This window comes from Saccoglossus kowalevskii, chromosome 13 (genome assembly GCF_978046115.1).
Source record: "Saccoglossus kowalevskii chromosome 13, keSacKowa6.1, whole genome shotgun sequence".
Taxonomy (NCBI): Eukaryota; Metazoa; Hemichordata; class Enteropneusta; family Harrimaniidae; genus Saccoglossus; species Saccoglossus kowalevskii.
This window is the reverse complement of record NC_140653.1, coordinates 7,518,679-7,533,146: the sequence shown is the minus strand read 5'-3', so window position 1 is coordinate 7,533,146 and position 14,468 is coordinate 7,518,679. Positions and strand designations below refer to the sequence as shown.

The window sequence follows — 14,468 nt, the reverse complement described above, 5'->3', positions numbered from 1 at the left end:
CGAGATAAAAACAAACATAAAACGTTCGTCTTCTCTGTAATTTTTAGCCTCACATTGTAAGCGTGAGTAGGCCATCGCCGGCCGAACGGCATCACATTTGTTGTTGGCGACCTCGTCAGGCACGTTTCAATTTATAAATACTTAAACCATAATCGAGAGGGGGTAAACCTACCAACTACAATTTTTAGTTTATGTAAATTATCGATGTTCTATCCACAACAAATGGGATAACAATTAGGTAAAATAAAATTAAAACCCTACCTACCCAGTATTTTTTTTCTACTATGCAACTTATTTCCTCCAGGTTTTGAGTTCGTTTTGTCTTAAGCTTTGCTCTAACAAATACGCGTGGGATTATTTTCATGAATACTTTTTTTTGTAACTTTTGCTGTAGATTTCTGTTTCTCAAAATCAGCCCAATAGTTTGAATGGTTAATCACCAAGGAGCTGGAGCTAATGACCAACTGATTTACAATTTAGATTTAGAAAGTTCTTGACCAATGACTACATAATATAAGATACATGTTTCAGAACTAAAAATGAGCCAAAACTGAAAATATATATGAAAATAATTGTCTCGATGTGTAGAATATGACTACGTTATGAATTGAATAAGTTTGTTTTGAATTATTCGGATTTTAATGACAGAAATTATGATTTTTCGAAACAAATTAAAAAAAAAACTATTTTCTGCAATTTTGAAAACTAAGGCTCGAGCGTCATTTTTTTTAAACCAAAAGGGATAATGTGAACTGGCAGACTTTCTTGATGTTTCATAATGCATACCAAAAAATGAAAAATTCCATAAAAATCATTTATCAATGTATGATTTTATATTAGAACTAAATTCAACATTACAGCGTCTTTCATTTGATATATCACATAATGTTTGTTTCTGTGTGTTGAATATAGAGTAATAATAATACGATTACATCATTTCTGAACCTAAATATGCAAAATAAGTAGGAACAGTCCGAGCATGTATAATGCTAAAACGGGAGGGTCGTCACCTGCGCACGCGCGGGAATTGAGTCCCAAACGACGATAACAACTCACGTGATAACAACTCACGCTAAAAATGCAAAAGCTCATGGGTAGACGCTTGTTTGTAAACAATGACACGCTATGGCCATCTGGCGCATGCGCAGGTGACGACTCCCCGGCTTTAATACCATTTCCCTTTATATAGGCACCCTGTAGACATTACATCAACTAAAAACTCTTGCATATAGCGCAGGCTAAAAGCTGCTGGTTTTTCTTGTTCATCATAAATAAAACCTGATCCACATAAATCATGGACTACATATATCACTACGGGGAAACGTTCCTGCGTAAAGTGGGTGTACGTGGCCAGCACACACACACGTATCGTCTTTCACCAAATATGTATTTATCATGCTGTTAATTTCATACTTTAGCCTGATAATTTGATTCGCTATGAGTATGAAAATCAAATCATTCGTATTGCCAATGAATCCATTTAATGTGTTTAATTGCGTTAAATGTTCCATGTTAAATCAATTTAATATCATAATATGTGCCAAATTTGGCAGATGAATACCAAACACTGATATTAATGGATTACTACACTCTTACCATTGTTATAACCAACAGCTGTGGTTCGTACGACAGCTTGGTATCTGCATGACAGACGCCTTCTACAGGCGAAACACTGCCTCCACGCACATGCATCGTGACTGTACATACGTCTCTGTCGATGTTATCGGACAGTCCGTCATATATCATCCGTACGCAGTGCCAAACTCATGAAATGGATAAACAATAATGACAACAATTTACTAAATGGTAAGTACGTTTTTTTTCACGGAATTAAGTTTACCAAGTGATAAATATCATCTGAATGTGTTACTATGTGTATTATATCAAAAACATTATAAACAATTTGGCAAATCTAAGAGCACAAGCAACAATCTTGAAATCAATATGTCTAATCTCACTGTGCTGTCCAGAATCCAAGTGAATGTACTTGCTGCCAATATTTGGAAAAATGAACGCTATAATTTGAACGCAACTACAAATTTGGTGCAACTTACACAATTTATGTATTTTTTAGAATTTCTAGATAGTTTTATACCAAATAGACATAATTTCTCATTGCCTACAAGTCTTGATCAAAACATTTTATGAATGGTGACAAAAGGGTAAAGATGAAATGTTTTTGTGGGTGATCACGTGACAAGACGCCCATCCGGTTGTCCGGGAGAGGGGCGGTTGCTATGGAAATATTTGGTGATTTGAAGCATTTATACGAATTGTTATGTGAGTTATGCTTTACAAATAAAAGTACATATAACACATATAGATGCTATTACTATTCAACTATGCAAATTAACAACATGTAGCTGGTCGTTCATTCACGTAAGCTCGGATGAGTTTGTAATCGCGATACGACCATAGTTGCAGAATAAATGTTTCATTTCCCAGAACAAAGTGTACAAGCTGTGTTCATCGTGTATTTGAATAAAGCAGAGACATTGTATTTACACAAACCTGTCATCGTCATATGTCGACAGCTGCAATGCTTACAGGCTCTTTTGTCTATGAAGACAAATATTTCATTACAGCAAAAACATTATGTTTTCTCAATTTATTATATTTAATTTCCACCAACCATGATTCATTTCATATTCACAAAACTCGACTTATGTTAATTTTATATTTTTTTACACAGAGAACAGAGAAAAACATTCGAACGCTGTTGTTTATAGTTGTTCGCTCGTCTGTCGATATTAGGTGTACCACGTGACCACAACATGTTAAGTCGAAACATGCTCAACTTTGTTCTTTTTATTGTGTGTATGGCAACTGTCGCAAACACACTATTTTACCTTTCTGTCACTCAAGACATTAAATTCACACCAAACGAAGATTCTTCGCTAGATGGTTTACGGAAATATGGCGAGTCCTTTCACAAAGTTGCCATCGACAGGGTGAATGATTTTGTTAAGTACGGCGGGAAATTACAAAATGCCACCTCTATGATGATGCAGCAGTTGTTGGAAAAAAGGCAGAGAATGAGCGGTGGAATGACCATCACCGATATGTATGATATACTGTGGCAAAAAACAAAACTCGCCCACGCCTCGGCCATGGATAAAATTTACGATCTGTATCATCAGTTTAGGTCAAGACAATCGAACGAAGTAGAGAGTGACTTTGACGAAGATATAGGGGACCCAGTATTTCTTGAAATGTTGGAAAATCTTACCAGAGTGGAAGTGATCGAGAACGAGAATGTAATCCCAAGTAATGCTACCGTCATTGGTGTTCTACCCAATGACACAGACTTGTCAACAAACGGATACATTGCACAATCTCCCCCAGATGCAGGTTCATCTTTGTTGCCAGAGACGTCACCGATTCACCCCTCTTCCAAACTACCATTGGACATAACGGCGCATTGGAACGATACACGCCTTGTATACAACCGTGTCGATAAATGCGGTAGTCAAACGCTATTGGCAGTAATCGGCATTCTCTCATTTGATAACGACTACAGAAGTATTTGGAGTCGTGTCTGGAATATCTACAACGTCACTGAAACTCGTCAGAAATGGATAGCAAGTATTATCAACAAACAGAAACCGCCGTACATTTTTAATCGTCATCTCCATTATTTGAATTTGAGTAAGTTCGGATTTGAACAGATTCCTTATATTAACATAATCCGTGACCCCCTACCTAGATTCATTTCACGTTACTACTTTAAAAGATTCGGTGATAACTTGCAACCGAACGAAGATTTTCAAGGCAACAGAACACAAACTTTTGATGAGTGCGTTTTTGAAAATAAACCGGAGTGTATGGAAGAAATGGCGTTTCAGATGATACCATACTTCTGTGGACAGGAGCCCGAGTGTCGAGTTCCGTCCCGATGGGCTCTAGAGATGGCGAAGAATCGAGTTGTGAGCGATTACGTATTTGTTGGAGTTTTAGAAGACTTTGAACAATCACTTCGTATCTTTGAAATATTATTACCACAGTTCTTCGAAAGCGGCCTCAAAGTCTATAAAACCATGATATTCGGCTTAAAGAAATACGAAGAATTCCAATCCCCGGCGAAATTTACGCCATCAACGATGGCTTTAGAAATAATGAGTCAGCGACTCGCTCTGGAATACGAATTTTATGATTTTGTAAGAGCTCGGATGGAATTGATCAAGGAACAACTGCAACTTGCTTAATAAGAAAGCATTATAAGGTTGATATTCTGACATTTCTGTATCGCACGGTACAGAATTATTTCCTATTTTAGTTTCAAATTTCATTGAATTTTCCGTTTTTATCAATCCTAATTGGTGCAGAGCGCGATTTGTGAGTTGCTGCAACAAACACTGACATGTCAAATAAGAAATATGAACATCGAAATCATGTTTTTTTTTGCGCTAGCAGTATACATGAAATTCAGTAGATGGGGTTCAAGTGCTTTAAGCACTTATTTGTGATTTGTACTCTAAATAGCTTTCATCTGATATTCTGTAAATAAAGATAACAACCAAACCCGATACTTACACATCATGTTGTACAATTGTAGTTTTTGAATATACTATGGCCATCAATTTTACAACTACATACGTGGCCACCAGGTGGCCATCTTGAATCGGAACATAGAACATGACGTACTTTTGTTTGTGTGACATTTACCAGTCTGAGAATTCATTATCAAACATTGTAAGAAAATTCGTTGCGAGACATTGTACCACAGTTCATTGTCAGTTATTTTACCAGAATTCACCACGAGATATTGTACCACAGTTCATTATCAGTTATATTACCAGAATTCACTACGAGATATTGTACCACAGTTCATTATCAGTTATTTTACCAGAATTCACTACGAGATATTGTACCAGGATAATTAGTTATGTGTTGATATCTATTTTGATGTCAAAACATAGAAGTTTTGTATTAGCAAAAATTGTTCGATTAAAGAGTATTAATGAGAAATTTATTGTACTGATATTTTGATTAATATTTACAAAATATTCCGATAATACAAAATAAACTATCAATGCGTTATGTGATCTGTGCCTGTATAGGTAGAATATGTTATAAATAAACAAGATAGGAATATAAATAGATAGGCATAAAGGAATTTTCTCAGTAAACAAGAAACCCCGTGGCGTTTTGAGAGTGTAAAGTCAAGTCTCAGTGCGCATAAAGGCAGACGTGAAAATATGAAATACCTTTCAAATGTAGATTTTCATTTATTAGTCATGTGCTGTAATTGCTTTCACGAAGTACAACGCCACATAAACGAAATGCGCCAGAATTATAATGTATATGATGTATTATTATTATAAGGCCGACATGGAGAGGAATAGTAAACGGGAGATAGACACATCACAACAGTACGTTTGTTAATTTATTTGGAATATACAACATTAGCATACGAACATGATATAACCAAAAGTTATTTTCAATGAGAACTTGGGGCAGTTTTGTTGGGGTGGGCAGTGTTGAAATTTCGTCAAGTTACTGCAGATTCGGATCTGGCGTAACATCACAGTTTCAGTACCGGACATATACATATTCAGGGTGAACGGAACCTTACCAAATAGCTAGGCTAGGCTAGGTTATATTGGGTTCAAGTTTAGTTTACAAAAAACTGTTTTCAGAAAAGTCACACAACAAAATTAAATATAAAAAGTACACTATATTGTATACCTAATAGGCTATAACTCTTTCTTTAAAACATATTTTCTACATGAGAATTTATCCATGTACATTAGATAGACCATTTTCATGAAATCAGCGCGTACATATTTACGCTTGTAAGCAGGCCTCTACATTATTAATGTGTATAACAAACAAAAGCCGCGAATATGGTTCTAATTATCAAAGCAAATTGATATAGATCAGAAAAAATAGTCCTCAAACGATGCATGCGTAGTATTCGGAGTTCCATGCGAATTTAACTTCTTGGGTAATATGCAATAATTCACCTTACAAAACACCTTTTAAGATCTAAGGATACAACCCCAACCATCCCTTCCATAGTATAAATCGTCAAGGAAATCTTCAGAGAGGCACAACAGGCCTGTTTCAATGGAATGGCCATTTTTAATGCCTGACTGAGGGGCAGTAGATAGACTGTTTGAACTTTGGTTGTATAATTGTTATAATCATTCAAATGCCTTGAAGAGGGTCGGCAAGAGGTATTTTCGGAAGCCGTAATCAATTGTTTTTTTTTCTCGTAATAATGTAATTTAAATAAATAAAAAAACGTAAACTTGTAGACATTGGCAAGGTGTAAAATGTAATTAGCTATTTTATTCGTCCGTAATTTGTACAAAGATCTTATTTTTCGTAAGCGTATAAAGCATTTTTCACATTAAATGTCGTAATTTTTACGCAATTTCAGGATTTTGATTCTAAAACACAAATTATCAAATATATCATAAAATGTAAAATGAAATTTGGAGTTTGCTTTATCTGCAAAGTGTAAAAAAAAAAACAAACTATTTTTTACTGTACATGGAACTTTTGTTTTATTTCTTGTATAAACGTATTTCCTGTAACCCCCTTGCCCCCTTGAAATAAATCTATAAACTCCCAGATTTGTCCGCGTCTACCGATTTTGAAATCAACGCTCTTTTTAGAATATTTAGACAATTACCGATTTACTGAGAAACCTGTCACTATGAGATATGACAGAAGCGCACATCTTCAGTAACTTCAGCCTGGATCTTATCATGGTCAGCAGAACAACAACAATATTACATATTTTAGATATATTTAAATCAAGAATTATATTATATCTATTATATACTAAAATAACGTATTTCTCTCAAGTTGAAATGTAAACTGGTAATTTATGAAATACGTAGTGCTCGCTGAGAATGTGGGAAAGGGAGAAACAATGTTATAACCTATTAATATCCCAACAACTCTTTCCTTATGAGTTCCATTCGGGATTTTACAAAATAATAAAATTCATATTCCAACTCAAGTCGTTTGGTCATTTCCTGTAACGCAGTTTGCGATGGTGGGTGTTTCAGAGACGAGACATTTCGATCAAACAGTTCAAGTCCAACCACGGAGTTGTATACTTTGAGTGCACTCCCGAAAAACTGTGGTAGTAAAATCTCAAATATGCGTAGGGAATTTTCAAAATCTTCCAAAATTCCAACAAATATATAATCGTTGACCACTCGTTGTTTTGCCTTTTCCAGTGCCCATCGTCCAGGAATTCGACATCCAGGTTCTTGACCGCAGAAAAATGGTATGATGAAAAAAGTGTAATATTGCACATTGTTCAGGGAACACTCTGCTCTATGTCTCAGTACGCAGTCGTCGAATGTCTCGTACCGTTCTGTTTCGTTCAAGATGAATACCGGGTTGAACATTGAATCCCCGAACCTTCTAAAGTAATAATAAGAAATGAACCGCTGCAGGGGATCTCGTATCACATTTATGTAGTATGGCTGCTCAAAGCCAAATTTAGCAAAGTCTAAAAAATGTAAATGTCGCTCGTATATGAATGGTGGTTCTTGAGTGTTGATAATTCTAGCTAAATATTCTTGATGTTTTTCGGACAAGTATTTGAGGTGAAAAACTTGATTTCGTATGCTGATGAATCCATGTCCGAACGAAAGAAATGCAATCATGGTTAAGAACATTCGGCTTCCACATTTTTCAATTCGGTTGTATACGAGTCTGGAAACGTTTGCATAAAAAGTAGCATCGAGTGGTAAGCCGGTATCTGGTAAGACGGGGTCTGGTAAAACGAGTCGCGGCCATGGCTCGCTAGGAGTCGTGTTCTCACCAAATATCGTGGACGAGTTTAACCAGTTACCACTTTCGTCCTTGTACAACTTTTGTTCTTCGCTCAAGACGACCACTGTGGTGTTATTGAGCACCATTTCAATTAACGCTCTTTTACCTTCTCTAGATCGGTAATTGATATTAAATATCTTTCCCGCAACCTTAGCATACTGCCACGAGTTACTGTAAAAGTTGTTGGCCGGTAAACGTTCATCGAGTCCCAGAAATTTCATGAACTCTTTAACCTTTTTGATTCTCGCATCGCGGACGACATCATCTTTGTCTGTCTCCCAAAGTTCATTCAAGGTTGACGACATCGTGTCAATGGCAACGAGGCGACTGGTCACGTGATACGATACGAAGACGTAATATATGCAAGTAGTGACGACAGAAAAAATCAGAACAAGACACAAACACATGCATCTTTTACTTTTGCTGTTACGTACACAACACATCTTGAAACGCCACGTCACACAACAAAAGGTTGGCAGGCTGCTTTGTCTTGTAAAATGAAGTCAGAAATCTGTGCAAAGCAAAAATAATTACCATCAATTACTGTTTGAATAAAATAAATGAAACTCATAGACAAAACACATCGTGGAACATTAAATGCAACAAATGCATCCAATAAATAAATATATCGTCAGATCAACTAATTCCGTAAAAACACCATGCCGGTGTATATTCTGACCAACCAATACACCATGCCGTTGTATATTCTAACCAACCAATACACCATGCCCTTTATATTCTGACCAGCCAATACACCATGCCGTTGTATATTTTGATATTTTGGCCAACCCATACTCCACGATGGTGAAATTGTATAAATATAGAATAAGTTTGTTTGTCTTTGTTTGAAAAACTGATTCTAAAACCGGCCACACAATAATCCAATCAACTGTTATATCAGCAACGTAGACAAATTTGAATAGCCATGCTGATGAAGTCAAACAAAGGTCAATGTCACACTACTGTCGGATTACCATTGTTACGTGTGCTATTATGACTAATATGTTAAACCGAATACATCGATCAAACCCGGTCGAAAATATATCTGGACCCATTCAAATAGAAGTGTTCTCATATAACCCGAAGACAATTATGTTCCCTAGTGTCAAGTATTGGTATGAACATACCTTTTACACCAAGGAACATGGGCGAAACAAGAAACCGATAACAAATATAAAACGAACCTGTAACTGCAATTCTGATTTCTACGTTTCCACAAGCAAACGCATTACCAAAATAACATGCATGCAATCCACCATTTTGTGTTCATCTGGACTGAACATACCGTAAGTTAATCATTTGTAACTTTTCGATTGTGAAGAGCGCCCCCAATATATCAATATCCGTCTGAAATAGTTTGAATACTGGGCTTTCTATCCCGCCATCACCGATGCCTATGTTATAATACATTACGTAATGTAATATAGACGAAACTACGTTGGTCAAACTGCTCGCATTATTGGGATTTTTTAAGAACCACATTTTATAAAAAAAAAAAAAATACTCGATCGGCACATAACCTCATCAATAGAGGGCGTTGCTTAGTGGCGAAATAAGAGGGGAAAAGAGCTGCTCGTATTTTATGACGAGTATCAAATAGTCTTGGTTTCTAGATTTAAATATCATTTATTTATTTATTTAATTTACATGGCGATGTTTCAAATATGAATAAATTTGAACTGTCAAAATTCGCCTTGAACCAGAACGTTATTTATTTTATGTGCCTGGCTCCGTTGACCATCTTTGAAAAAAGACTAGAAAAGGGACATTGAAAGAAGATGTATATCGTGTTTTAGTAAATATTCCGTATTTAATATTATTTTACACTTTCTTGATATACTAAATTCTTGGGATTTTTGAGGAAATCTATGATGGCAGCTTATCTTTATCATTCATTGAAACTAAGATAAGACATTTACAAAAATAAACAGTTATGTGATTTTACAGTATGTTTTATTATTTGCTTAAGTTACTATTTCATAACTCATAGTTGGAAGATCAAAATTTACTGAAATACCCAGGGTCTTTTGATTACCAATCAAAAATGTAATACCTAGAGGTTTTTTTCTTTCAAAATCTCTGCTCCAAACATAAGTTGGGGGCGCATGTCACATTTGAATATCGTGGAACGGTAGTTAATTAATAACTTAACGCATGTGGTAGAAAAGGGTCCAGAGTCCAATGTAGCAGAGTTGTGAATTGAAATCAACAAAATCTGAAACAATTCTGAAACAGCAACGAGCAGCCGTGAGTGTATATTGTGTCAGCAACGCATGGTGGTTACTTACGATAACATACAAGAGTACGTAGATTTGTCTGCATTGCCATTAATCAACACAATCATAATAGTCATATTTATTGCCATAATCTGATCAGGTTGTTTGAGATTAATAATCATTTGATATATGCGCCATACGGTAATATGATATGTATCACGTGATACCAAGTGTATATTTTTAAGCGGCAGGGTCACGGTTTCCCTTAAACCGACGTGTTGCATAAACTATCAGTTATCAAACATGGAACTCAAGACATTATAGTACATACTGACAACTTAGTAACTGTTTTTTGTTTTTCAGATATACACAACCGATCTCGTTTGGACTTCCAGTGTAACACAATGCGTTGCTGTAGTAGAAAATGTAGGCGATACTGTTGTCTCTGTTTAATTTTGTTGACTTCTGTTGTCACGACTTCCATGTATTACGTCTTCACAACATACCACGTGACCAGTCGTCTCAAAGCCATTCACACTGTGTCATCAACCTTGACTGAACTTTGGGAGAATGATAAAGACGATGTCGTCCGCGATGCGAGAATCGAGAAGGTAAAGGAATTTCTGAAATATTTAGGGATTGGTGAAGATTGGGCCATCAACACTGGATACAGTACCTTGTGGCAATATACACAGCTTACCCGCAAAATATATAACGTTTATCGAGAGTCAGACGACGGTAAACGACTATTCATGACAATGGTAGCAAACATGTCGACGGTCGTGATGTTGGACGAAGAGGAACAACTTTACAAGGATAGAAATGGTAATTGGTTGAACCAGACAATAATTTTTGGGGAGAATACAACTCCGATAGCTACATCTGCAGAAATAGTGACGTCATATTCTCCGTTACTCGACACAATATCGCCACATACCGGTCTACCACTCGATGTGTCAGCGACTAGAAAGGTCTCCAGACTCGTGTACAACCGCGTCGATAAATGTGGGAGTCGTTTATTCTTAGCGGCGATTGCGTTCCTGTCGTTCGGTCACGGTTACATCAATATATGGAGCCGAGTTTATCATCTTAAATACTTGTCCGAAAAACATCAAAAATATTTAGCTAGAATTATCAACACTCAAGAACCACCATTCATATACGAGCGACATTTACATTTTTTAGACTTCGCTAAATTTGGCTTTGAGCAGCCATACTACATAAATGTGATACGAGATCCCCTGCAGCGGTTCATTTCTTATTATTACTTTAGAAGGTTCGGGGATTCGTTAGTATCCGACCCATTCTTCGCTGGAAACGAAACAGAGCGGTACCAGACATTTGACGAATGTGTTTTGCAACACAGTATCGAGTGCTCAATGAAAAATCCGTATATGTTTTTCATCATACCATTCTTCTGTGGTCAAGAACCTGAGTGTCGAGTACCTGGAATATGGGCACTGGAGAAGGCAAAACAACGAGTGGTCAACGATTATATATTTGTTGGAATTTTGGAAGATTTTGAAAATTCTTTACGCATATTTGAGATTTTACTACCACAGTTTTTTGGAAGTGCGCTCAAAATATACAACTCTGTGATTGAACTTGAACTTTTCGATAGAAACGCATCATCATTAAAACATACGCCCTCTACGGCTGCAATACAAGAAATGACAAAACGACTTGAGTTGGAGTATCAATTTTATTATTTTGTGAAATCACGAATGGAACTAATAAGAAAACAGTTATTGGGGGTACTAAACTAACTTTGTATTTTTGTTTCCGATCTTGAACTGTACGCGCTAAGTACAGAAGGAAAATTCTTTCTAATTCTGTACTTTGGTCTATATATAGATCAGTGAACAGTTTGAAGAACTTTGGTCAATTACGATTTGTCACATGGAAATTTATGGTTGTTTTAGTAAATGAATAACTGAGAAGAAATGGAAAAGAGAATCAAAGAAAGCTTAGAAGGTATTGGGGGCAAATACAGAATTTGCAAATACAGAATTTAAAAATATAACTGCAAGCAATGATCTGGGGGGTTCCAACTAGCTATGATTTAACAATATAAATATTTAATGAAATAATGACCATATATGATGACTTAATATTTTGGTCATATATCTTGTCAGACAAAATTATAGCTCAAGTTGCATGACCCTATCAGCAACAACACTTATGAAACATTGATTTCAGCCCCAGGGCATCCATGTACCACATTTCATCTGTTGAATGGTACTTGAGAAACAAATGAAAATGCCTATAATGTGCTAATAAATATGCAAATTAGGTTATTAATATGCATAGATTTTTAACATTATGTACCAAGTTGAAATATTAAGATTAGTACTTGAACATCAGCAGCAGAAAATTTACTAATTACACAAATTAGATAACATGCACGAATATTAATCCAATACATATCATGTATATATCATATCATTATGCAAATTAATATGCATGAAGTTGCTACCCAAAACTGCGCATTAGCCCAGAGCATCTATGCATCAAGTTTCATCAAAAACCAACATATGGTTCTTAAGATAACAGTGGAACAGACAGACACACACATAGTCTAACTGCAAAGACGCCCATTGCTTTGCACACTGGAGTAATCAAAGAAAGCTTAGAAAGAACTCCCATGTGCTGAGAGTATTGGAGACACATTAAATATAATTCGAAATTACTTAGCTGAAAATTAATTATGAAAATCAGAAAATTAATATGACCAGATTTGAGTGTAAAACTAATGAGGTCTGCGCAATGTAACAGAAAATCTATGTCTCCAAGTTTAATTGAAATGTGATTAGAACCAAAAAATTATGAATTATTATGCTTATTAGGGAATTAATATGAACAGATTTTTACCCCAAACTATTTAGGTTTGTACATTGTCCTAGAGCATCTTTGTACTAAGTTTCATTGAAATGGAATAATTAGTACCGTGAAAATTCCAAAATTTCGACCCCTCTAAAAATTCGTCCGCCTATTTATTTGCCGGGTTTCGGTGTTTTATTTACCTCCAAATTTTCGACTCCACTAAAAATTGCCGACTCATTCTTATTCGAAAATTGCGACCAGTTTTAGTTTTCCCCCAAACGAAAAAAAAAACGATGTGAGCGTTCAAACGGGACCTTCCTCGAAGGCATGAATCCGGGTTTCTGATTGACTGAGAGATTTTTATTTTATTGGTAACGAAAATATATTCTAAATAAACGAAGTTTCAAATAAAAACGAACACAAAAATCTCGGCATGCTGCGTTTCTGAATTGTTGATTATTACTGTACTCAGTAGTGATTATAATAATGTACACAAAATAAATTTGTTGAATGGTTATGAAATACAAATAAAAGTCAACTTAGTTTCATCGTAAGCGAATGATTCCGGTCTCGTATAAACGTTTGATGCTGTAGGATATCCGCCATGTTCTCTTAGGTCAAATAGGTCAAATCGCTAATTAACCAATCAAAAAGCTGGATGATGCCAACGTGTTCAAATTACCATAGCTTATTTAAATATGTTAATGTTATTGAACGCAATGCGGAAGAGATTGATGTTGTAGTACGATATTTTGGCTTGGATTTTGATGCGAAAACGGCATGATTTTTTTTAAATAAAAAAAATTAGTTGTTTTTAAAAAATAAACTGGTCATCTGAAGAATAATTTAACATTGTTCACAGTGATAACAGCTCATTCTCGAAAGGAAGCTTACCCGCTCACGCTAGTCACGATAAAAATCATACATGTGTACTCTTGAATAGACAAACATCAATGACTACGGTAAAACTTAGACTCTATTTTAGCCGGCAGGATTGATTGAAATATCCGAAAAATGACGCCAAAATACACCTTAAAAGTCCCATTTTATTTTCTTAAATCCCATTTTATTTTTTAATCCAAGGGCGAATTTACGGCAGAATTTGGTCCCTCAAATAAGGGACACGTGAGCTTTGATTCTAACCGGATACATTGCACTGGGTCGGGGAGATAGTTTGCTAAACTTCCATGCATCTTTTGTCCAAAATGCAACTTAATTTTGACTCTAAAAACACGTCACATATCTAACACCAATTATTTAAAACCGGTCGAAATTTTGGAGTTTTTACGGTACTTTAGATATCAATGTGAAAGCTTAAAATTGGTTAATTATGCAAATTAGGTAATTAATATGTACAGATTTTAACCCACAATTATTCAGGTCTGTCTATTGTCCTACAGCATCCATGTACATTCATTGATATGTGATGTATAGTACCTGAGATATCAGTGTGAAAGTTGGTTAATTATGCAAATTAGGTGATTAATATGCACAAATATTTACCGGAAACTAATTGGGTCTGCATAATTCTAGATTCATTGAAATGTGATGATTAGTACTTTAGATATCAGTAGAAAAGCTGAAAATTAATTATGCAAATTAGGTAATTAATATGCACAATTATTTACC

General features: G+C 35.5%; 1 protein-coding gene across 1 annotated transcript; it reads left to right on the top strand.

The window, feature by feature from the left end:
• Positions 1-2,789: 2,789 nt before the first annotated feature.
• On the top strand, positions 2,790-4,968 carry LOC100371420 (uronyl 2-sulfotransferase-like). The gene has a single exon (XM_002736703.3). It carries the CDS (start codon positions 2,790-2,792, stop codon positions 4,203-4,205), a length of 1,416 nt encoding a protein of 471 aa, XP_002736749.2. The 3' UTR covers positions 4,206-4,968.
• The last annotated feature ends 9,500 nt before the right edge of the window (positions 4,969-14,468 follow it).

Excerpts from the sequence above, each read along its gene's own strand:
- LOC100371420 (XM_002736703.3), top strand. The coding sequence starts at position 2,790 with ATGCTCAACTTTGTTCTTTTTATTGTGTGTATGGCAACTGTCGCAAAC.